The sequence below is a fragment of the Cervus canadensis genome, chromosome 29 (assembly GCF_019320065.1).
Source record: "Cervus canadensis isolate Bull #8, Minnesota chromosome 29, ASM1932006v1, whole genome shotgun sequence".
Classification (NCBI taxonomy): domain Eukaryota; kingdom Metazoa; phylum Chordata; class Mammalia; order Artiodactyla; family Cervidae; genus Cervus; species Cervus canadensis.
Window position 1 is genome coordinate 23,782,567 of NC_057414.1, and position 23,548 is coordinate 23,806,114.

The 23,548-nt window shown below is 45.3% G+C and overlaps 1 protein-coding gene across 1 annotated transcript; it reads left to right on the forward strand.

The window, feature by feature from the left end:
* Window positions 1-367: 367 nt before the first annotated feature.
* On the forward strand, window positions 368-20,718 carry CSRP3 (cysteine and glycine rich protein 3). The gene is made up of 6 exons (XM_043451139.1): window positions 368-485; window positions 10,572-10,711; window positions 14,828-14,996; window positions 16,735-16,867; window positions 18,763-18,856; window positions 20,383-20,718. Exons 2-6 carry the CDS (start codon window positions 10,600-10,602, stop codon window positions 20,457-20,459), a joined length of 585 nt encoding a protein of 194 aa, XP_043307074.1. The 5' UTR covers window positions 368-485; window positions 10,572-10,599; the 3' UTR covers window positions 20,460-20,718.
* The last annotated feature ends 2,830 nt before the right edge of the window (window positions 20,719-23,548 follow it).

Below are 23,548 nucleotides of genomic sequence, written 5' to 3' on the forward strand. Positions count from 1 at the left end.
GTTTCCTTCACAAGAACAGTGACCTGTGTCTTAGAGTTCCAGAGGGTGCCCAGATATGGTTCATGATTCATGTGCAGGTACTTTGCATTGATTTCCAGGAAGGTCAGGGGAGTGGGAGCCTGGAAAAATGATTTTAGGTGTAATATCCTTCCTTGGTTTTGTTCCTGTTCCCCCCACTTGATCAGAAATGCATACTCCACAAATTGATCCCTGCATGCCAAAGGTGATTGGCAAATACAACAAAACCCAGGCGATACAGTTCTCCAAGGGCCTCGCAGCTGGTGTGGGGGGAACGACACTCAGGGCTTTGGTCACAAGCTATTTTCAGCCTCTGATAGCAGTTGTGTTACTCATGTCTCATTCACCCCCTCCCCTCAGCCTCCCTCCCCTTCCCTGAACCGCGGGCCAAGGCTGGTGACGGCCCCCCCTATTTAAAGAGGACGTGAGCCCCCTTATGCAGCTGAGCCGACAGAGATCACAGACAGGTGAGTGGAGCGAAGGGCATCAGGCCTGGAGGTGGGCTGGCCTGGGGGCCCGTTGGGACTAGGAGGGGTCCTGTAGAGTAAGGGTGTGTTTCACAGAGTAAGTGTGTATTTCTTTCAAGTGCCACCAGCCACTCTGGTTCTGTGTGAGGAGGCTCAAGTTATGCTCGACTCTGGGGTGGACCCAGTTGTCTAGAACACTCCTAAAAGGGTGATTAGAATTTGAGGGTGCAAGGAAAGCTCACAGAGAATGAGTCTGGGATCATTTTTGGTCTAAAACTATTTTGATGGAATAATGTTTCTTATTGTCTTAGTCAAAAGACGTGCATTCTAGTCCTAGGATCACGTAAAGAATGATGTGTGACTTTGAGAAAGTTCCTGCCCTCAGGGTCTTGGTCCCCCCTGCCAGGATCAATATAAATGAGCTGACATTTTCCTAAACTGTGAAGCACTGCGCAAAGTGGTTACAATAGACATGATACAGCAGAAGCCACCTTTCCAATGCTTAAAATACAAGGATTTGTTCTTTTTCAAAAGGTGTGAGTGAGTGACTCGGATTTCTACAGTTCACCTTATCCTGTCTTGTACTTCAGTAAAACTCAAGAGGCATTGATTTTAAAACTGATTTTATATCCCAAGGATGTTCAGCAACAGGCTTGCTCTTAGTCATTTGAAACTAATTGAAACAAACTCCCCCAAAAAGACATGGCTCTGTTGAAAATCCATTAAAATTTCTGTTTCCTGGGAAGATAATTCCTAGCTGGGGCTTGAGGGGTGATTCCCATTGTTTCCTCTAGATTTCAGTACAGGATTTTGCTGTTGCTGTTGTTGTTATATCCCAGGGAATGACAGGCATGAGTGTGGCTGAGAATGAGAAACAAGTGAAAATGCTGCCCAAGGATCAGAGCCTCTAATTCCTGTTCCCTTCACTGAGCCAAGGTGATGGTGAACAGGTCTGAGGACCCCTGTCTCTGCAGTACAATTTACAATTCATTGCCATCGATGAGCTTGTACTGACTGTCTCCTGAATGCAAGGAAGGATGGGCATCAATACAAAAAGGGCAAGAAAATGGGGAAAACCTGTGTCCTCAGTTTATAATATTTTGGGGACTGAACTGCAACGCTGGGTACATTCAATTCATCACAATGTATATAAAACTTCTTTATGACCCAGAAAATGTTAGAGATTCTTCTGGCTTGACTTCGGTTCCATTCTGAACAACTCAGTCCTTAAAATGAGCCCTGCCTTTTGGTAGGGGCACAGGTGACCCCCAGGCTCAGCACCCTCTCAAACGGGCAGACAGCTGCTCCGCAGCCCCCCACACAAGCCATCCACTGGAGATGGAGGAGGTAGGGGGTTGGGGGACAGAGAAAGAGAAGGAAAGAGTGAGCAGGATCTTTCAACAGACGAATCACTACCATCCTCTTGGAAAAAGTGGAGACAGACTCTTGGGAGAATACAAATTCAGAAATCCTGGGGGGCTTCCTTGGTGGCCCAGTGGTTAAGAATCCACTTTCCAATGCAGGGAATGTGGGTTTGATCCCTGGCTGGACTTCCCTGATCTCTCAGTTGGTAAAGAATCTGCCTGCAATGCTAAAGACCCTGCTTTAATTCCTGGGTGGGCAAGATCCCCTGGAGAAGGGATAGGCTACCCACTCCAGTATTCTTGGGCTTCCCTTGTGGCTTAGCTGGTAAAGAACGCGCCTGCCATGCGGGAGACCTGGGTTTGATCCCTGGGTGGGCAAGATCCCCTGGAGAAGGAATAGGCTACCCACTCCAGTATTCTGGCCTGGAGAATCCCATGGACTGTAGAGTCTATGGGGTCGCAAAGAGTCAGACACGACTGAGCAACTTTCACTTTCTTTCACTGGGGATCTAAGATCCCACATGCCATAGGGCAACTAAGACTTTGTACCAGCCTGCACACTGCAAAGAAGACCCAGTGCAGCTAAAAAAAAAAAAAAGTTCATGCTTAAAAAAAAAAGAAAGAAATTCTGGGAAGGAAATAGAAACAAATGAAGAGCCTCAGCCATAGAGGCAGTTCAAATTCTAGCTTTGAATGTCACTTCTCTGAGTTTCCATTTCTGAACAGTAAAAATTAAAGTTAGGACACCTATCCCAAGGGCATTTGTTAGAAACAAATGGAATAAAGTATGAGAAACTAGTCTGTAAGCTTAGTAAAACTGGACAAATAGTCAAGGCCTCAGAGAAAAGGCAAAATCGAACCCGGGTCTCCTGCATGTGCAGGCAGATTCTTTACCATCTGAGCCACTACAAGTGTGATGATAGAAGTCGAAGCAAATAACAAGCTGACCAAGAGTTAGATGATTAACCTGTTTTACAAGAGGAAGGACACAGACAGGAAACAGGCAGACTTCCAATTAGAAGTGTGCCGCTCAGATTTTTGGGAGTACTATATCCAAGAGCAGGACTTCACAGCCAAAGAGAAATGGGATGCCTTCAACTGTGAAGAATCACAGTTATTCATCACAATGAAGGAAAGCAGGAGAAGAGACAATCATTGTCTTCTTATTGGGGCCAAAAAAGACAGAAGCTTCCCTGAGCCTGACCAGGGACCTGATCATGGGAAAGGGGGAGGATCATGAATTGTTGGTTGTTTACTGCCCTGTGAACAAAGTTAGCCTATTTAAGTGTCACCAAAAGTTCTGCAAGACATCATTCTTCAGAGGAAGTAACGAAAGTTCAAAGAAGCAAAGTAATCACTCAGGGGCACACGGCTAGGAAGTGGCTGAATCAGCATGCAAACTAGAGTGCAACATGGTCTTTAAAAACAAATTATAAGGGCCAAGAGAGAACCAAGTGAGTTTCTGTCAGTAACAGTCAGCCACATCTCAGAGACGATTTCAGAAAAGATAGAATATGACCCGTGCGCTACAGCCTTAGTGTGAGGGGCAGGTGTGTCTACTCTGTCTGAATTTTAAAAGAGCTGGGTTTATTTTTGTACTAGGATTAAGTGACCTATGCTCCCCGGGCTTTGAGAAAGGGCCTCTGGAAGGGGGACTTCATGTATTTCTTCAGAAGCTTAGCAGGAAGCTGCTGACCTTGAATGTCCTACCCAGGGGGAGCCCCAGTCTCCCTGGGCCACAGGGACGCTGTTTGGGTTCACTGCTTCCCTTCCAAGTCCAGAGCACCAGCAAGGTCAGCGGGTATTAGGCACCAGAACTGCCAAAGTGAGGAAGTGGGTGACCCGGGGCACAGGCTCAGGACCCTGCCAATGTGCTGTCCCTGGTGCCAGGCATCCTGACCCCTATCCCCCTGCCCCCCAAGGAGGCTTCATCTGTTCTTGGGTACAGCACACTCTGAAGGCTGAAAAACAGAGTGGGTTCACAGTCTGAACAGAACAGCCATGGAGAAGGAGTGGGAAAGATTTATTTAAGAAAATGGATTTTAGGGACTTTCCTGGTGGCCCAGTGGCTAAGATTCTGTGCTCCCAATGCAGGGGGCCCAGGTTCAACCCCTGGTTGAGGAACTAGATCCCACATGCCATAACTAAAGATTTTGCATGCTGCAACAAAGATCGAAGATCTGGCTCAGCCTAGTAAATACATTTTTAAAAAAGAAAAGAAAATGGATTTTAAAACTGGAGATTAAAAACACTAACAGTAATAATGAAAGCAACTAAAATTATTAAACACCTGCTATGTGTAAGCATTTATATATAGTATCTTCGCTATTACTGCTGTCTTATTTAACCAAAAACAACCTTCTAAGAAAAGCCTTCTCATCCTCTCTTTATGTACATGATGACACTGAGCTCAAAGATTTTGAGTAATTTGCCCACAGTTGAATAGATAGTGTTTCTTGAACCCTGGTTTGGTTCTTTCCAAAGCCCTTGCTTTCCCACATTATCTGTTTTACCTGGATGAAGAAACTAAAGAGGCAGTATTTAAGAACAAACACCTCTGGGCAGCTTCTCTGCTAGGTGAGGCTCCAATCACCAATCAGATCCCTAAATCTGTATCAGGGCTTGAAGCACCCTTGAAAGGGCTTCACTACATTGCAGACACTTGGCCATCCATCCCAAGCTAAGTCAAGAGGGAGAAAGAACTCTCCAGTCCTAAAGGAGCTCTTTCCATGTGTGAGGAGCACTGACTCTAAGAAAGTCCTTTATTTTACTGAATTGAATTCTGCTGCCCCATTACTCCCACCAGTGAGTACTCTCTCCGCCCCACGGAGAGATGACAGGTCAGTAAGACCCCAGTTCCTGCCACCTGTGAAGGTTGGTTAAAGGAGTTGCCAACCCTGGACCCCTCTCCAGGGACGTGGGACACAGAACCAGCTTAACTGGGGCTTGCATTATGGTTCTGCTGCTTACTGGCTACGGGACCTCAGACTTTAGCTTTAGCTTTCTGTGCCTCGGTTTTCTCATCTACAAAATGGGAATCACAACATTTGCTCTACAGGGCTGTTGTATTAAAAGTAGCGTATATAGAGCAACTGACACTCGGTAAACAATAAATAGTAGCTAAGGTTAACAGAAGCACACAGCTTTGGACTTAGAGCCACCTAAGTCCCACCCTAGCCATAGGACACAAACTATCCAAGTATGGCCGGAACCACTAGCCACCTGAGCAATGTAATTTCCCTCAGATTCCTTGCTTCTGTCTCTAAAGTGAATGTTGTAAGCACCTATCTTGAAGCGTGGCTGTGAAGATTAAATGAGATTTGCCACAGGGCCTGGTCCAAGGGCCAGGCTCCAGACAATTTGACTCAATAACAACATGACTATATTAGTACTGATTACCACTTAGATTCCAGATATGTGTTTCTATGATCCAAAATCTTTGCTTCAGCCAGTGTAGACAATTTAACTCACTATGTGGAATCAGGCCTCTAACAGAACAACCAACACTGAGATGAAAACAGCATTGTCGCTGGCGGTGTCTGCTCAAAGCCCATGGCCTAAGGATTCCCTCCCTGGGTCTTTAATGGACCCCTAATAAAGAAAAAGCAGAATCACTGAGCACCCATGTTATCTACCTCACCCACTTTTGCCCTAAGGTATTACCTTTCAGCTCTATAGTTGGTAGTTTAAAAAAGAAAAAGTATTGAATTAGGAAGAATGTGTCCAAAATACACAGTACAGTAATATTTTTTAAAATTAAGACAGATGTGTGACAACTTAGAGTTATTGCAGGACTCATCAGCTTTTACATTTTATAATACTCTGCAATTTCACTCACTCAAACAACTACCATCCTCCCAAAAATAGTGAAATAGATGAGACTCTTATGCCTATTTTAGAGAGAGAGATTGAAGTTCAGAGAGCCTGCATGGTTTTCCCAGATCACACAGCTTCGAAAAGGCCAGGCAGAACTAGAACTCTGGCCTCCTACATCTTGTTTACTGTCTTCAGTCCCCACAATAGCGCATTCCCAGTATAATCTCTTCCACAGCATTATTCATTAAGAAATCCACCCAGGTAGCTCTCACTGGGACCTGGGTGTTCAGCAGTCTGGAGTCCACCCTCTCCCTAGTTGACACGGCAGGGTCTGGCATTCTCTTTCATCCTCCTAAATCCCAGACTGTCCCCTGTTTTAATCCTGACTCACAGACAAGACCATCTCTGGGCCTGGCCCAGGGAGTAGCGCCAGGTGATGTGATGGAGACTCTGATCCAGGTGACAGATGGAGCTGAGTGACGGGCAAGCCTATATTTGGTGTCCCACCTTCAGTGACCCTTGCCTGTGCCAGGCAACGCTGATAAACAAGTGGCCCATCCCTTGTACCTTGCCAGAGTAAACTTGCACTCCCGGCCTGGCTCGGGGAATGTTGAGACACAGGAGGAATTCCAAAGCCACGCGAGAGGCTGAGAAGGTTAGGTATGTAAGCCAAGACCTAAAGGTTCTTTCAAATCATAGGGACTTAATTAGCAAATGGGTTCTATTTGAATAACCTGAAATAAAGTGAGTTAACAATGACTTACCGTTGAACAGCTTCTCAATGCTGCTTTAAATTCCATCATCTTTCCATGACCTTCACAAGGATCCTGTGAGGAAAGTGCAGGACATAACCTTGTCATTTTTCAACCACTTTCAAGGCCGCAAGGTCAAGATTAAAACCTGTGTCTTCCCATTCAGGCTGCTTTACAACACACTCTGCCTTTTGGCCATTGAGCATCCAAAGAAGAAATCAGAGACATCTCTTGCGTTAAGCCCCCATAGCTATGCTGCCATCTTTAGAAGTGGAACAGAGCACCTGTTTAATTGAATGCTTATGGATTTCTATTTTGTGTCCTGATGTCTTGATAAATGTATGTCAGATATTTATGATCACTTAAAAACAACCTGTGCAGGCTCCATTACCTTGTGAATAGCTATTATCTGTAATCTTATACTTACTTTGAAAAGTACCATGTGTAGACAACTGCTGAACACACACGCACAATCCCCCTAAGAGGCATCTCTGTCTCCCATTAAATTGCAAGACATGCCAATGAAATCTCCATTGAAGACGTGAAATGAGAAATTTGACCTGGGGTTGTTTTCATTGAAAATTTTCATGTCATTAATTTCACAAGTCACATTTCTAGATATGTGTGACATTTCTTCTCTATTTTATATTATGTTGAAACTCAGGATCAAAATGAACACGAGCAAAATTACATGATTCTACCCTTTTCCAAAAATGTATCATCTTTAGTTAGAGAAGGATGGATCTTCGAAAAAGAAGTTGGCTAAAATATTACCCCCAAATGTCTACTTTTCATGCTTCATCTTGTGTGTACATGAGGTCACAATATTAAAAATCTAATCTGCCCCTGAAAGTAAATATAAACAATTTGAGCTCTTCTGGGTGTTTTAAGATCACCAAGCCTCTCTATGTGCTCTTTTCTGTGCCTGAAATGCTCTTTTTCCTTTTCTCTGTCCTGTAAACTCTTATCCACCTTCCAATCCCCATTTAGACGTGATGTTTTCTGTGATCCTCTAACAACTCACTGCTTTCTTCCCCAATCTAAATGTAGGTAATTGGGTAAGTCATTTCCTCCTCTAAATTTGCATAGCACATCCCCAAAGACTCTTCTCTGGTACAGAGTATTCTGGTTCTTGCCTATCTTCCTAGATATCTTCCTAGAATGTAGGCTTCTCAAGGCTAGGGGATGGGACACAAAGTATCCATCTTTATAAGCTTTCTCCTCCTCGATTCTCTCACCAAGAAATTAGAGCAGTGTCTGACACACGACAGAACGTGAAAGGTAAAAGTGAAGTCGCTCAGTCGTGTCCGACTCTTTGCGACCCCATGGTCCGACTCTTTGCGACCCCATGGACTATACAGCCCTTGGAATTCTCCAGGCCAGAGTAATGGAGTGGGTGGCCTTTCCCTTCTCCAAGGGATCATCCCAACCCAGAGATCAAACCCAGGTCTCCTGCATCGCAGGTGGATTCTTTAGCAGCTGAGCCACAAGGGAAGCCCAAGAATACTGGAGAGGGTAGCCTATCCTTCTCCAGAGGATCTTCCCGACCCAGGAATTGAACCGGGTCTCCTGCATCGCAGGTGGATTCTTTACCAACTGAGTTATTAGGGAAGCCCAATACATGACACATGATAGGTGGCCCTAAATGCATGGTGATTAAATGAATGAATGAATGAATGCAGACTTGACCCCAAGCCTTTCAATTAAAAATCCATTACTCTTGCCACTCTATTAAACAACCTGAACTATAGAAATAGCACTAAAGGTTTCCTTTTTAAAAAAACGTTTTAGGGAATTTCCTGGAGGAGTGGTTAGGGGGCTTCCCAGGTGGCTCAGTGGGTAAAGAATCCACCTGCAATGCAGGAGACAAAGGAGATGTGGGTTCAGTCCCCAGGTTGGGAAGATCCCTTGGAGGAGGGCAAGGCAACCCACTCCAGTATTCTTGCCTGGAGGATCCCACGGAGAGAGGAGCCTGGCAGGGCTACCAGTCCATGGGGTCACAAAGAGTCAGGCACGTCTAAAGCAACTGAACACGCATGCATGCCAGTGGTTAGGACTTGGCGCTTTCATTGCTAAGGGCTCAGGGTTCAATCCTTGGTTGGGGAACTCAGATCCCACAAGCCTCATGGTGTGGTTATATTTTCTAAGATTTTACTGGATGAAAAGAAGAGCCTGTTTCTCTGAGAGGAAGGGTAGGATGTTTCCAGCCAACCTAACCCATTTTTGGAAGCAAGGAAAGCTCTTTGTAAAGCATGTAGATGGAGAGTTTCCCTTTTGTGCTAGTGTTGGGTCCCATGATTTGTTTGCTGTTTACCTTCTGTTTCTTAGCAAAACCTGTCTCTGTTATGAGGCTGGAAGACACAGTCCATACCAGGTGACCCAGGAGGCTTAGTGTTAATCGCCAACTATTATAAGAAGGTGACTGGCTTCCTGGAAGGGAAGGAGAAAGTCGAAGCAGCCACTTGGAATGGTCTGATAGCACTTGGTGCCAATGACAAGATGACACACCAGGCTTCTTACAAACCAAAGGACCCCAGAGAAAACTCAGCCCCCTGGGAGTGACAGGATTTCAGAGATTTCACTGAGCATTGATAGCTTATTTTAGAGCTCCTCTGGGGAAATGGAAAACTGGATTCATTCTTATACACAGACACAGAAGGAAAGAGGAATGATGCCTTTCCTAGCCTGATATCTCTTAAACACAGTTCTCTAGTAAGGGGACAAGGGTGGCCTGGGGCTGGCTGTCAGCAGCTCCTGGCAACAGAAGGTGCTTAAAGGATGTGGGCAGACTCACAGGAACATCACCTGGCTCCTGGAATCACACTGTCCCTGAGAGCAGTGATAAGCACCTTCCTGCACATCCTCTAAACAACTCTGTGAAGCAGCAAAGAAAAGAAGGACTCTCTTCATAGCACAGGTAGGAAAACAGATGTAAAGAGACACTATGAAGTTCATTTCCATGCACACGGCAAGTTGCCGGTAGCCCTAAAGGCAGGAGGTAGGTTTCCAAACCACTGATCTAGTATGATGCCAACATAGCTCATTGCCTGGGCAATGATATTTCTTAAAAAGGAATTAATGGGTAGATGAAATGAATCTGAAGAGAGTTTTAAAATATTACATATGTATATATATTTTTATCAGGGCTTCCCAGGTGGCACTAGTGATAAAGAACCTGCTTACCAGTGCAGGAGACCTAAGAGATGTGGGTTCAATCCCTGGGTGGGGAAGATCCCCTGGAGGAGGGCAACCCACTCCAGTCTTCTTGCCTGGTGAATCCCATGGACAGAGAAGCCTGGCAGGCTACAGTCCATGGGATCTCACAGAGTCGGATACAACTGAAGTGACTCAGCACACACGCAAGATTGGCGAAGGCTTTGCTAACCAAAGGATGGTTCACTCCTAGCAGCATCAGCCCATCCTGGAGTCTGAGACATGCAGAACTTCCTCCCCTCCTCAAATCAACCAAAGCAGAATCTGCATCTTAGCAAGATCCAAGGGGACTCAGGAAACACTTAGCTAGAAAAGAATACCATCATCATAGGTTCTTTCCACTTCTGAAGGAACAGTTTTAAAAACACCTACATGGAAGAAAATAACAATACTGAATATTTGCATACAATTTCAGATACACAAAACCGGTTTATCCATTCTTTCTGAAAACCCTGTGAGGTACACAGGAGCAGTGACTATCAATTTTTAACAAAAGAGGAAACTGAGACCCACAGTAGCAAAGTGACTGGCTCAGAGCTTGCTCTGAGTGTCTGAGCTTATCCGTCGACTTACACACAGTAACCATTTGCTGAATGAATGAATGAGCCACCAACAAACTGGGGCTTGCCCCTGGTCTGCAGACCATCGCATTACCAAGGGTTGGTTCATTTTCTTTTTTTTTCTTATTGAAGTATAGTTGATTCACAATGTTGTGTTACTTTCTTCTGCACAGGAAAATGAATCCATTATAAATATATCCACTCTTTTTAATATTCTTTTCCCATACAGGTCATTACAGAGTATCGAGTGGTGTTCCCTGTGTTATTCAGTAGGTCCTTATTAGCTATCTATTTTATATACAGTACTGTGTATATGTCGACCATGATTGGTTCACTCTGGAGGCCACCTAAATTGAGGGTATTTGCTTTATATCCTGCTAGACTTGACCTTGATCAGAGCGTCTTCAAGATGCCTAACTGGGGTGGAGGAGCGAAATGCGGAGCCTGTGAGAAGACTGTCTACCACGCGGAGGAAATCCAGTGCAACGGGAGGAGTTTCCACAAGACCTGCTTCCACTGCAGTGAGTTGGATGTGAACACCATGACAGTCCCTGAGCGTACCAAGGGCACACCAAAGCTCACCCTTAGCCACAGATACTATGATCAGCTGTTCTCAGCAGATGGCCCCGGGACCCACGGCATCAGCATCCCCGGGGACCTTGTTAGGACTTTCACGCTGGGGCACCGCCTAAAGAAGGGACGGTGCTCTCCTGAGCACCCCCTCTCCAACCACGTGCCCGGCTCAAAGGCAGTTTCCCTGCAGCTCAGAATCAGAACAAGCTCCCAGTGGTGAAAACCTTGACCCCGTGGCGACATTTACAAAGTGTGACTTGGCAGAGAAAGGAAGCCATCACTTATCTGCAGCCAGGGTGGACTTGGCTCAGTGGGTTGTTCCCACAGGCCAGCGGTCGCTGAAGCCAGCTGCAATGGGTCTTTCCTAAGAAAAAGCCGGTGTCAGGCGAGGGGACAGCAGGGGCCGATTCTGGAAGGGTCAGAAAGGGAAGAGTTTGGGGCACCATCAACTTGACAAGGGGAATCTTTACTGTCCCCTGCTGGACACAGTTTCACAAATGTCAAAACTAGGGGGACATTTAAGACCCTGTGGTCCACCCGGGAGCCAGGCTCTGCCCAACTCATGTGACTCTGGACAAGTCATTTCTCATCTCTAAGCCTGGGTCACAGGCATCTGCAACAGAGCCAGGAGCAGAGTCTGTACCTTCAGACTCCCAGTCTAGTCTCCTCAACCCGACTGCCTTCTAGTCTCCTAGCAGCTTATTCCTATTTTAGCAGAGCAGTTCTGTTTTGGGCACTTACCTTCTTTGCTTCCCTCCAGTAGGTCTGGCTTAAGGGTTAGTCTTACCGGACATTTGGCAGACGCTCTCCCTGCCTAGTGCTCCATCCACCCTCATGTCTTACCCAGCAGCCGCAAGGCATCACGCTGCCTCAAACTGTTTCAAACAGAACTGCAAGGGTCGGGCTCCATCTGTTAGGGCATGGAGACCCTTCATCCTCTGGTAACAGTAATGTTTTATCTGCTGCAGAAGTTTCCACTATCCTGTTTCCAGGATACCTCCCACAACAAATATAATTCTCACCGAGCAACAGGGGAAAACGCTGCTTTGAGTGATTGGATTGGTGAATTTACCAATGCTTTAGGTTTTAATGATGGGTAATTAATTTTAAGTCATCATACATCCATCAGATTCACCATTATCACCACAATTATCCAGAAGTTGTTGCTCAAAAGGATTTATTCCATAACCCTCTGACTTCTGTCCCAAAATAGCGAGTGTTCTTTTAAAAGAGTAGGGATAAGAAATACTGGAAAGAACATTGGAATTGGAGTAAAAATGACTAGGGTTTGAGTTTGAACCCTGCCATGCACTATAACTGTGTGACCATGGAAGTCATTTCACCATGGTGAGCCTCAATTTCCCCATTTATAAAACAGAGATGGTTATACCTGCCACACTAGTTGTTATAAGAAGAAAGCTGGGGTTCTTCGCCTGAAGTCCAGTTCTCTAGGCCTTTATTTTCCTTTCATCAACTTGGATATCTGAGTGGGAGCAGGCAATGATAGCAATGCTTTCCATGGTGAGGGGTGTCTTGTCTTTTCCAGGAAGCAGGAAGATGCCCTATTTAATGGACCATGTAGAAAGGATGTGAGCATTTACATCCCTTTCAACCCTTGGATATTCTTAGAACTCGCGGGTGGGATGGGGGTCTGAGCAGGTTTCAGCAGTGGTGGACAGAAGCATTCTGGAGCAGAGCATGCTTTTCTATAGTTCCATCACAAGACTGATCTGTCCACACGTCACCCTGTAATTGCTGGAAATAGGGGCAGAATACCTTAGTTTGTCTTTTGGCCAGTGTTCTCCAAACTTCTAGACAAATCTTAATCCTTCCTACCAGCGCTGTACAAAAAAAATATAATGCAAGCCACATATAGAAAATTTTTCCAGTAACTCTATTTTTAAAAACATAAAAAGAAACAGGTGAAAATTTTAAACATTCAACCCAACATATAAAAAATAATAATTTCAATGTGTCACCAATACACACATTATTACCTCATGTGGTGGGCAAGTGGCTACGGTATTACACAGCACAGCTCTGCTGCGCCTGGGTGTGAAAGTTGGTCAGAAGTCAGGGAGTGGCTACAGAACTATTTAGGACAAGACAGGGTCCAGGAAGTCCCGGAGTGATGGGAATGAGCACTGGTGTAGGGTCAACGGGATCTGAGGCTGGCTCTGCAATTTACTGCTGTAAAATCACGGACAAGTCACTGATGCATGCATGCATCAATTCACTCACTCATTCACTCAACAAATGTTTACAGAGGACTGACTTTGGACTAGGCTCTGTGCTGTGTTCTGGGGATATTAACACAGTTTTCCCCTCAAAGAACTCAGTCTATAACATCAATAAATATTCAACAAGTTGTTCTGGAGATTAGGAATGACAGTGACAAGAAGGGCAGAGATAGGTATATACTTAATACGCTGAAATATAAGGCACTTCCCCCCCCAGATTATTCCTCACAAAAAGGGTTCACCTTGGCTTCAAAGCCTTATAAAGTCTTTCATGCTACAGGATGGTCTCTCAGTTTATTTAAACTTTTTTAATCAGAAAATTTAACACACATAATATTGACATGATTGTTTAATGAACTCCCATATGCCTGTTTCTCCAGCCACATAAACACTGACCTCTGGCCAACCCCACCTCTTCTACAACCTTATCTTCTCTCTCTCTTGTATTCAATTACTTACTTTTTGAAAAAAAATAAATTACCATTTGAGAAAGGCATATTAGCTTGAAACAATGTCATTAAATGTTGGATTGCTTACAGAGGTCACTTAATGGAACTGGTTTTCTAAAATGGAGGCAAACAAATTGAATGCACATGTATTATTATTCCTGGGAATATGACCTCACTATTATAAGCACTGCTTATCACCATAAACAGTCTTTAAGGCTCATCATTACAATGTGATACAGCAAGGTATTAAGCTGTAGAAATCCTACATACTTTTAAAGCTGCCCTAATATTATTGTTATTAGGTACTTCTCGTTGAGACACAGATTTCAAGGTGACAGCCTCCTGCTCAAGGAGACAGGGTTGCCTCTCAGATACAGACAGACATGGGGATGAGCTGCTCTGGGGAGCTGGGTCAGCTGCCCCAGGAAGACACTTGAGAAGGGAGATGTTGAAGTTGAAGCTGCAGAGAAATAATTTGGATGCAATTTGTTTCCTGAATTTGTGTTAGATTAGAAAAAAGGTAATGTCTCCAAAGCAACATATTTTTTATTTATATTATTAGATATTATAAGTGGGTATTTGACACCTTCATTTTATCCTTAAACATTTATTTATTCAAGTTGGCAAAAATTTTTTTCTATCAATTGAAAATTTTAATAGATTTTCTATGAAACTTCTTTTTGGAAAAATAGTCTTATGTAATATGTATAATCTATGTAATAACTATACTAATGTCTAATATCACCCACACTTTACATTAGGTGATACACAGTGACTTGAGTCAATGGAAGCCTAAGAGCAGGTCTACCCTTTCATTACTTCCCCTGCTTCCAGAACTGGATCAAAAGTAGTCTCAGCAGTAATTATCTCCCTGAATAATCACAGTGCTCTTCAAAGTCCATTTTAAATAGAGAAACTGCTCACTGCTGATTCTGATGTGATTAAAAAAAAAAAAAAAGTTCCTCCCCTGCCTCACCCCCTGCCTACCCCCACACATATACACTCACACTTTCCGAAGTCATTTGGGGTGAGACACTCAGAAATGCAGGTTGTCCATGCTCAAGGACAGCTATTCTTAGCCGGTCTGAGACCACACACTGGGTTCCAGTCCTGGTTGCCACCTCTTTCCAGCTGGGCACCGCTGAAAACACTACTTCCCTTCTCTGTGCCCTCATTTCCTCATCTGTGAAACAGGACTGTCTTGGAAATCTGTCTCAAGACAGATGCACAGGTCAGGAATCAAAGTTGTGTGCTTGGCTTGGGGGGCCCTTGTGCTGGGCCCCTTGGTCCTTGGCAAGGGGGCCCTTGCACTAGTTGTTCACGGAAGGAGGAAAGAACCGCAGCCCTAACTCCCTGACCCTCCCTTCCCCGGCAGTGGCCTGCAGGAAGGCGCTGGACAGCACCACGGTGGCAGCTCACGAGTCAGAGATCTACTGTAAGGTCTGCTACGGGCGCAGGTACGGCCCCAAGGGGATCGGGTACGGACAAGGCGCTGGCTGCCTCAGCACGGACACAGGCGAACACCTGGGCCTCCAGTTCCAACAGTGAGTTACTGCCCCGCTTCTCCCTGCCAGGAAAGCCCCAGCTCTCAGGGTAGTTCATTCTGTTCCCATGGCAACGTCTTCTGGAGATGGGAGAATGGACCCCATTGTTGACTTGCCAACAACAGGAATACTCAGTCTGACCAAGTTCTAACAATGTGTCATCTCTCTGAAGACTCTCTTTAAATTATCTGCCTTTCTAAAGGGCAATCACTTTTACACCATGGCTCTTGGTTTGCATGTCAAGAGAAAACCCAGAATGTACAGATGTCCTATTGTTTGACCTTTGCAAAACTACATGGAGTCTCTTTCCTTCCCCTTTGAGCATTTCTGTGTAAATTACATATAGACGGCAGGGACGCAATGGCCCTTCTCTGTGTGTGTGTCACTGGAAGATCTCTCCCCTCGGATTGTAAGATGACTAATGTCTACATTGTAGGGGGGAGTGGGTCCGGGGGGATGGACTGTGCTGAGTAAACAATCAATTCTGACTGTTCTTCGGGTCTCCTGGCTGCCCTGTCTGTTACCAGGACAGTGTTGAGGTTTCCCTAGCATTATCCTAGGGAAGCAGGGATTTCACACTGTGCCACCTCCATCTACCAGTCTGTTCTACTTGATGATCGTGCTGACCTCCAGCCCAAAACTGAGTATACAGACTGAAAGTCACTGGCCTGCAGCTGCTGTCTGGCCAGCTGGTACCCGGGCTCAGCTCTGCAGTGGGACTGGCAGAAAGGCCCAACCCAGTGGAGGCAGCGTCCCCCAGAGATCAATGAGAGCATCTGAAGAGTCATCTGGTCCCTTTCAAAGAGCACAGCCCATGGTAGAGCCTGTAAAAGTGCAGGGATGTGTGATTTGTCATTTAAATTTTTCTCATCACTCAACTCCAACTGGAGATGCTATTTAAAAAAGAAAGATGCTACCAGCTGCAATCTCTGCTTCACATTACCCAAAGCTCACTGTTCTATGCTAGGACTTTTCTGAGGTGCTGCACAGACAGAAAGAGAGTCTGGAGACCTGGCTTTCATCCCAGCTCCACCAGTTATGAGCTGCTGACACCTTGGGCAGTTACCCCTCTGGCCCTTACTCTCCAGCTACTCCTACCTACTTTAGAGGGTTATGATGAGACTCAAACGATAAATGTACAAGGAAACACCAAAAGATAAGGAAACGCAGGGTTATTACTGTGCCTCTATCTTAGACATGGCTCTCAAGAGGGCAGGTGACCTTTGGATGCAGGGTGACGATCTGAATTGTGACGAGGCATGCATCAGCTCACTGGACTATGGTTTGTTCAGTATCAACTGTCCAGATGCCATCTTGCCTCGTAATATTTTTACTCATTTTGGAAAGCAGACCTGTGGGTTTCCAGATGGTACAGATAAACCCTAAATGTGCAATCAGGATAATAACACAACAACAGCAATAATACAAGCTACATACATGGAACACTTGCTAAGTGCTTTACAACGGAAAGGAAAGACGTAAATGAATTCCTGCTAACATCCATTAGGCCTTACAGCATGCCAGGCAGGTGCTGCTCCAAGTGCCTCTAGTTACCTGGCCTCATTTAACCTTCTCAACAGTGAGGAAGGTTACAGCCGGGAAGGCACTGTAACTATTCCCACTCTCAGATGAGGAGTCTAAGGCACAGGGAAGTTTAGTGACTGGCTCAAGGTCACACAGCTAGTACTATTTGCCAAGGGAAGTCTCTAGGTTTCATTCATTTGTCTATTTCGACCAGGTCCCCAAAGCAGGCACGTTCAGCCACCACCAGCAGCAACCCTTCCAAGTTCGCCAAGTTTGGAGAATCAGAGAAGTGCCCTCGATGCGGAAAGTCAGTCTATGCTGCTGAGAAGGTGATGGGAGGTGGTAAGGTAAGGACTTCCACAGGAGCCAGATGGGGACGTGTCTACCTCCACCCCTTGGGTTGGGAGGAATGATAGAAGGAGGCAGACCCTTCTTAGGTCCCAGGAGCCACTCATCCTCACCTGCCTTCCTGGACTGTGACGGTCACCCTGCAGTGCCCTAGGAAACCGGAACTAGTGGAATTTGATGCAATATGCATTAACTCACTAAAGGGAAGGCACCTAGCTAGGAGCTCTAGAGATACAAAGATACACAAGCTCCCTTGTCTTCAGTGTCCACAATCGTTTCAGAAAGTGTCAGTTCTGGAAGCTGAGGCCACTGCATAATTCAGCCTGTGCACCACACTGCACACAGCAAACACCCCACAGCAGCTAGAAGTATCCTCACTCAGAAACGCTGTGGCAACAGGGAAGAGTCCTCGACCTCTGAGACAGTAACGCACACCTGTCCACAAGCTCCAGTTCCAGTCCTGAAGCCAGGGATTCACCCAAGGATTTGCGCCTGAAGACAGACAAAGATCCTGTTTATACTAAACAGGGGGAGGAAGGCCACAGAGAGTGTCTTACTCCAAATATAGGGACTGTCTCCACCCCAGGACGGGCCATTTAAATATAGGTGAGGACCCTGGGCTGTGCATGGGGGACATGCAGATACCCAGAAGGCAGGCAATCTTCTGGATCATCTTAAGCCACACAACTTTCTTCCATCAGAAATACAAGGAGAGTGCCAAAAAGACTACAAATAACAAATGCTAGAGGGGGTGTGGTGAGAAGGGAACCCTCCCAAACACTGTTGGTGGGAATGTAAATTGGTACAGCCACTAAGGGAAACTGTAGGGAAGTTCCGTAAAAAACTAAAAATAGAGTTATCATATGACCCCACAATCCCACTCCTGGGCATATGTCAGAAAAGATGAAAACTCTTAATTTGAAAAGATACATCCACCCCAAAGTTTATTGCAGCACTATTTATAAGAGCTAAGACACAGAAGCAACATAAATGTCTACCAACACAGGAATGGATAACAAATGTACACACATACACAATGGAATATTACTCAGACATCTAATGAAATGATGCCATTTGCAGTAACATGGATAGACCTAGAGATTATCATACTAAGTCAGAAAGAGACAGGCAAGTATCACAGGATATCACTTACATGTGGAATCTAAAACAATGTCACAAACGAACTTATTTACAAAACAGAAATAGACTCACAGACACAGAAAAGGAACTTCTGGTTACCAAAGGGGAAGGGTGTGAAGGGATAAATTAGGAGTTTGTGGTTAACAGACACGCACTACTATATATAAAACAGATAAATAACAAGGACCTACCTGTATAAACAAAGGAACTATATTCCATATCTCATAACTTATAATGGAAAAGAATCTGAAAAAGAATACACACACACACACATACATGTATCACTTTGCTGCATACGTGAACCCAACACTGTAAATCAACTTGCTTCAGTAAAACAAAGAGATACAGAGAGTTGAAAATGAGCCTGAATTCCCTAGATGATGGCCCGTTTCTTCACCTTTCTTTTTTCATTTTATATTCAACATGTTACCCACTGCCTCAAGTCCAAGTTCCCCTCTCTCCAGTTTATTTCTTGATCTTCTAGAAAGAGGAATCCTTCTTCTATTTAGTCTGTTCTGAAGGGATATATATGGAAATCACTTTGATAAATCCAGTTTCAGGGGTCCTAAGAATCGCTAGTCAAGCCATTTTCCTCAAACCCCTGGAAAAATGATTCTGGGAGCCAATCAGGTGGGTCAATGATTAGGACAAGGGCACTCCTTTATATGCTGCTGGTCAGGGGACTTAACAAGGAAGCAAATGTTCTGCCTGCCCTATTAAATATCCAACTACCCTGCTCTCCTGTGCCCCACAGCCTTGGCACAAGACCTGTTTTCGCTGCGCCATCTGTGGGAAGAGTCTAGAGTCCACAAACGTCACTGACAAAGATGGGGAACTTTACTGCAAAGGTGAGTGGTTCCAGAGACTCTCCTGAGATGTTTTCCCAGGGAGGGTCTTTGGGAGGGAAAGCTGTGTCCCTGCTGAGAGGCCTGTGCCTGCCTAGAGGCATAGCTTCTCAGCCTGACCCGGGTTTGGGCTCCCAGGATGCAGGGCAAAGCCAGCCACCGAAGGGAAAGTAACCTCCTGCTTGACCCACTTCTGGCCCCCTCCATAGAAGCACGTGGAGGGACCTGATACTTAATAGATGCTCAGGGAAGTTCAGGGCAGCTGGGCACCTGGCGAGAGGGAGGCCAAGGAGGCAGCAGAGTCCTGACTGGCCTTGGAAGGGGCCTCAGGTCTGGGCAAAAACATCACAGTCCCTTCCAAAAACCTGAATGCTCTGTGTACGTGACTGGCAGATAGGGGTGATGGGAGGTTGGGGAGGATGAACTCCGTTTGGCCTCTGATGAATTTATCAAGACACACCTGTCTCCTCCCTCCCTCCTTCCTTCCTGACATGTCCGGTTCTGAAGTTGCACGTCACTTAGTGATCACACAGAACTGACAAGCTGGTTTGCCTTCTGGTTGGTCCTCACAGGTCTGCCCCAAACTGCCTCCATCATCCCTCTGTCTTGCGGAGAGGAAGAGAGGCTTAGCTCCTTCCTGACACCGAGAAGAAGGGATGCTTTAGGGCCATGGCAGTGTGTCTGATCCTCAGAGCCTCTCCCAGCCCTATTCTGTTTCTCCGCAGGGTCCTCCCACCCTTTCCACTCAGTGATGGTGTTTAGGATCTCCGAAAGTGTGTGTTAGAGCCGGGGAGGAGTGAGAGGGAGGATATTACTAACCAAGACCGCAGGTGGCCCAGCTGCTCCCAGGCTGGGACCGGGTGGAAGCTGATGCAGTATCTGACAGGGACTGCCTGCTCCCGGTAGGAGAGGATACAGAGGGTCCTCAGCATTCACGGGCCAGAAGACTCTAGGCTGCTGCGGCAGCTGGTAGGGAGATCAACCTGCAGGGAAGTATTAATAACTGCATTCCCAAGTGCTGCAAGCTCTAGTAGAGGATGCCACACAATGCAGGGCATGGAAAGTGATTCAGAAAATTTTCTTAGAAGAGAAGCTTCCTCTGGCTTTGGGAGGGGGTGTCCCAGGAACAGGGGTCAGTGAGTGCCAAGTCACCGAAGCTGGGACATCGTGGCTCATTTTAAGCACTGCAAGTAGCTGTGTGTACCTGGAGGGCAGGGAGGGAGGCAGGAGGCAGGAAGGGATGGGGCTGGGCAAGCAACTGGCAGCCAGATTATGGTGACTCAGAGAAAACGTCTCTGAACACACTTAGGAGGGTGCAAAGAAGCCTAAACAGTTTTATAGACAGATATAAAATACAGTTCAACTTAAAAGGTAACTTATAAACACATTTATCAAAAGGATGCCTGAAAAAAAAAAAAAAAAAAGGATGCTTGACCCAGGTAAAATAACTGTGCTCAGATGGAGGGAACTGAGATAATGGTGCTGACTGAACCCATCCTCTCCCCCGTTCTCTTCTCTCTCATCCACAGTGTGCTATGCCAAAAACTTTGGCCCTACAGGTATTGGGTTTGGGGGCCTCACACACCAAGTGGAAAAGAAAGATTGAAACGAGCACCGTGTCTCAGGTCTCTCACCAGCCTAAAGCATTTCCCAAGTAATCCTGCCCAGATGGAAACCCCTCCCCAACCTCCTCTCATTGGGAGCTGAACAGTATCTCTCCTCAGAAGTGATCACAGTCTTTACCCGAAGTTAGAAGAGCTCTTTGGAAGAAAATTACTAACAGTCAAGTCCAAAACAAAATGCTTTATTATTTATGATACCCGGGGTGAGACAGACCAGAAATAAAATTTAAGTGACACCTTGTATGTCTCTGTATCTTTTCTTTCAAATAGGGGGACATTAAAAAAAAAAGTTTTTTAACAAGTTGTGCAGAGCACGTAATGGATTTTGGTGTCAGCTGAGGTGAGGAGGGGGAGGAGGCAACAGGCAGAGGGAAGCAGTCTTCTAGAATCTGTCGGCTAAGCTTCTTTCTATTTAGCACAAATGGAGAAGAAAGCAGGGGATCTCTGAGGAAACAACGTGGCAGCAAATTCTAAAAGGAATATCAAACTAATCAAACTGCTGAAGACCTCATCCTTTTCTCCTTACCACGGGCTTTGCAATATTACACATTTCGTGAAGACTCAGACATGGCAACAAAATGTGAAGTCTGCTTCTGTGGTAAACACAACTGAGCATGATTTTCTTTCATTCCGGGGCGATTCCCTAAGGTTTAGCAATTTTCTTAAAACTTCTCTGTCAAACTGCCAGCCTCACAAATGAAAGCCAGCCTCACAAATGAAAATGCAGCTGAGGAGGTCTGCCTCCTCAGCAAGACCTTGGCGGCTCAAGAGGGTGTGTTTTCTCACCTCTGCTTCTAACAATCACAGCATTTCTCCCACTACCATGCAATTCTCAATTCTTTGCAGCAAATGAAAATCTATTGACAAAAATTATGAAACACGAGACTAAACTGTGGGGCTTTCTGTGCTCCAAGACCCAAGGAGATGTTTTTAAAATGAGCATTTGTCCGGGGCTGCATACTTGCTGTCACAGACAAGGCCCTGCACCGAGTTCATTCAGGTCAGTTCAGTCGCTCAGTCATGTCCGACTCTTTGCGACCCCATGGACTGCAGCACGTCCATCACCAACTCCCAGAGCTCGCTCAAACTCATGTCCATCGAGTCGGTGATGCCATCCAACCATCTCATCCTCTGTTGTCTCCTTCTCCTCCTGCCTTCGATCTTTCCCAGCATCAGGGTCTTTTCAAATGAGTCAGTTCTTCGCATCAGGTGGGCCAAAGTATTGGAGTTTCAGCTTCAGCATCAGTCCTTCCAATAATATTCAGGACTGATTTCCTTTAGGATTACCTGGTTGGATCTCCTTGCAGTCCAAGGGACTCTCAAGAGTCTTCTCCAACACCACAGTTCAAAAGCATCAATTCTTCAGCACTCAGCTTTCTTTATAGGCCAACTCTCACATCCATACATGACTACTGGAAAAACCATAGCTTTGACTAGATGGACCTTTGTTGACAAAGTAATGTCTCTGCTTCTTTATTATGCTGTCTAGGCTAGTCATGGCTTTTCTTCCAAGGAGTAGGCATCTTTTAATTTCATGGCTGAAGTCACCATCTGCAGTGATTCTGGAGTCCAAAAAATAAAGTCTGTCACTATTTCCATTGTTTCCCCATCTATGAAGTGACGGGACTGGGTGCCATGATCTTAAGTTTTTTGAACGTTGAGTTTTAAGCCAGCTTTTCATAATACTGACTTCACTATTTACCTATTTATTATTTTCTGATGTTCAAAATGCAAATACATTTAACCATTTTGTTTGATTGGCATAAAAAGAATGGTTCAGGAAAAAAAGAAAAACAGCTGGCCAGGGTTGTGTCCCATTACACTTTCAAACAAGTAATATACAAGTATGCTTCACTCACCCAGAGATTCTTGCTGGGGTGATTCAACCACTGAGTTCCTCTCAAATAGCCTGAGGATAGAAATATTGTACATTCCAAATTCTCTGGGAAGGAAGCCCAGGACAGTGTATTTTTGATTTGTAAACTTTTTTCCAGAGTTCCTATCATTGTCAATCAAACAATAATGCCAGTAGTGAACTGAATTAATTCAACCAAGTTCTCTTTAATCTGAAGTGACTTTAAAAGCTATACACTAACTTGGCCCTTCACTAGGAGGTCCCCCATACCAGGGACTTCCAGGTTTGCTGAGGGGTGACACACATAGGAAATGATCACCAGACAATGAATGCAACCTTCTCCTCCACTGCAGTGTAGCTACCAGCGTCACTATCCATCCACCTGGGAGACTGAGAGCTAAAAACTTCGGTCATCCTTAGCTCTGCCCTCTCAGACATCCTTCCTTGCCTCATTCCCCAAGCCTCCCTGATTCTACTTCAAAATGTCCCTAGAATATACCCCCTCTATCCCCATTCTTTGATATGTGTATCAGTCGGCTGGGGCTACAGTTGCAAAGTACCGTGGAATAGATGGCTTAAATCACAGAAATTGTTTTTCGCAGTTCCAGAGCCTAGAAGTCTGAGATTAAGGTGTCAGCAGAGTTGCTGTCTTCTGAAGTCTCTCTCCCTGGCTTGTAGATGGCTATCTTCTCCCTGTGTCTTCACATGGCCTTCCCTTTGTGTGTGTGTGTTTTCTAATTATCATAACTACCTCTTCTTATAAGGACACAAGTCATTTCGAATTAGGGACCACCTGAATGATCCTATTTAAATTTATTTCTGTAAGATTCCAACTCCAAATACATCACATTCTGAGATACTGAGGGTTAGGACCTGAACACAGAATTTGGGGGGCAGGGTGGGGAGCACAGTTGTGTTTGTAACAGTATGTCATAGAAAGGACACAAACTGCCTCGGACTTAACTCATTCAACTTAGCTTTAGACCATCTCTTCCATGTGAGCCCAGCTACACTCAAAGATGCAAAGCTTTCTGAATACACCAACTCCCGCACCTCATCATGCTTTTGCAAATGTTATTCTGGAATGCCAAGAACATGGAACCCACTCCCAACTCCTTAGCCTGCCGAACTCCTAGAAATCAAGCCACAGATCCAATGTCAATTAATCCACCTCTGTGTTCCCACAGCCGGTATATAATGAACATAGCATTTGTCTCA

What these genes read in the sequence shown, in the direction of transcription:
- CSRP3 (XM_043451139.1), top strand. Translation starts at nt 10,600, where the DNA reads ATGCCTAACTGGGGTGGAGGAGCGAAATGCGGAGCCTGTGAGAAGACT. An exon ending in CTGGGCCTCCAGTTCCAACA is followed by an intron (nt 14,997 to 16,734) that starts GTGAGTTACTGC and finishes TATTTCGACCAG; the next exon opens with GTCCCCAAAGCAGGCACGTT. An exon ending in TGGGGAACTTTACTGCAAAG is followed by an intron (nt 18,857 to 20,382) that starts GTGAGTGGTTCC and finishes TCTCATCCACAG; the next exon opens with TGTGCTATGCCAAAAACTTT.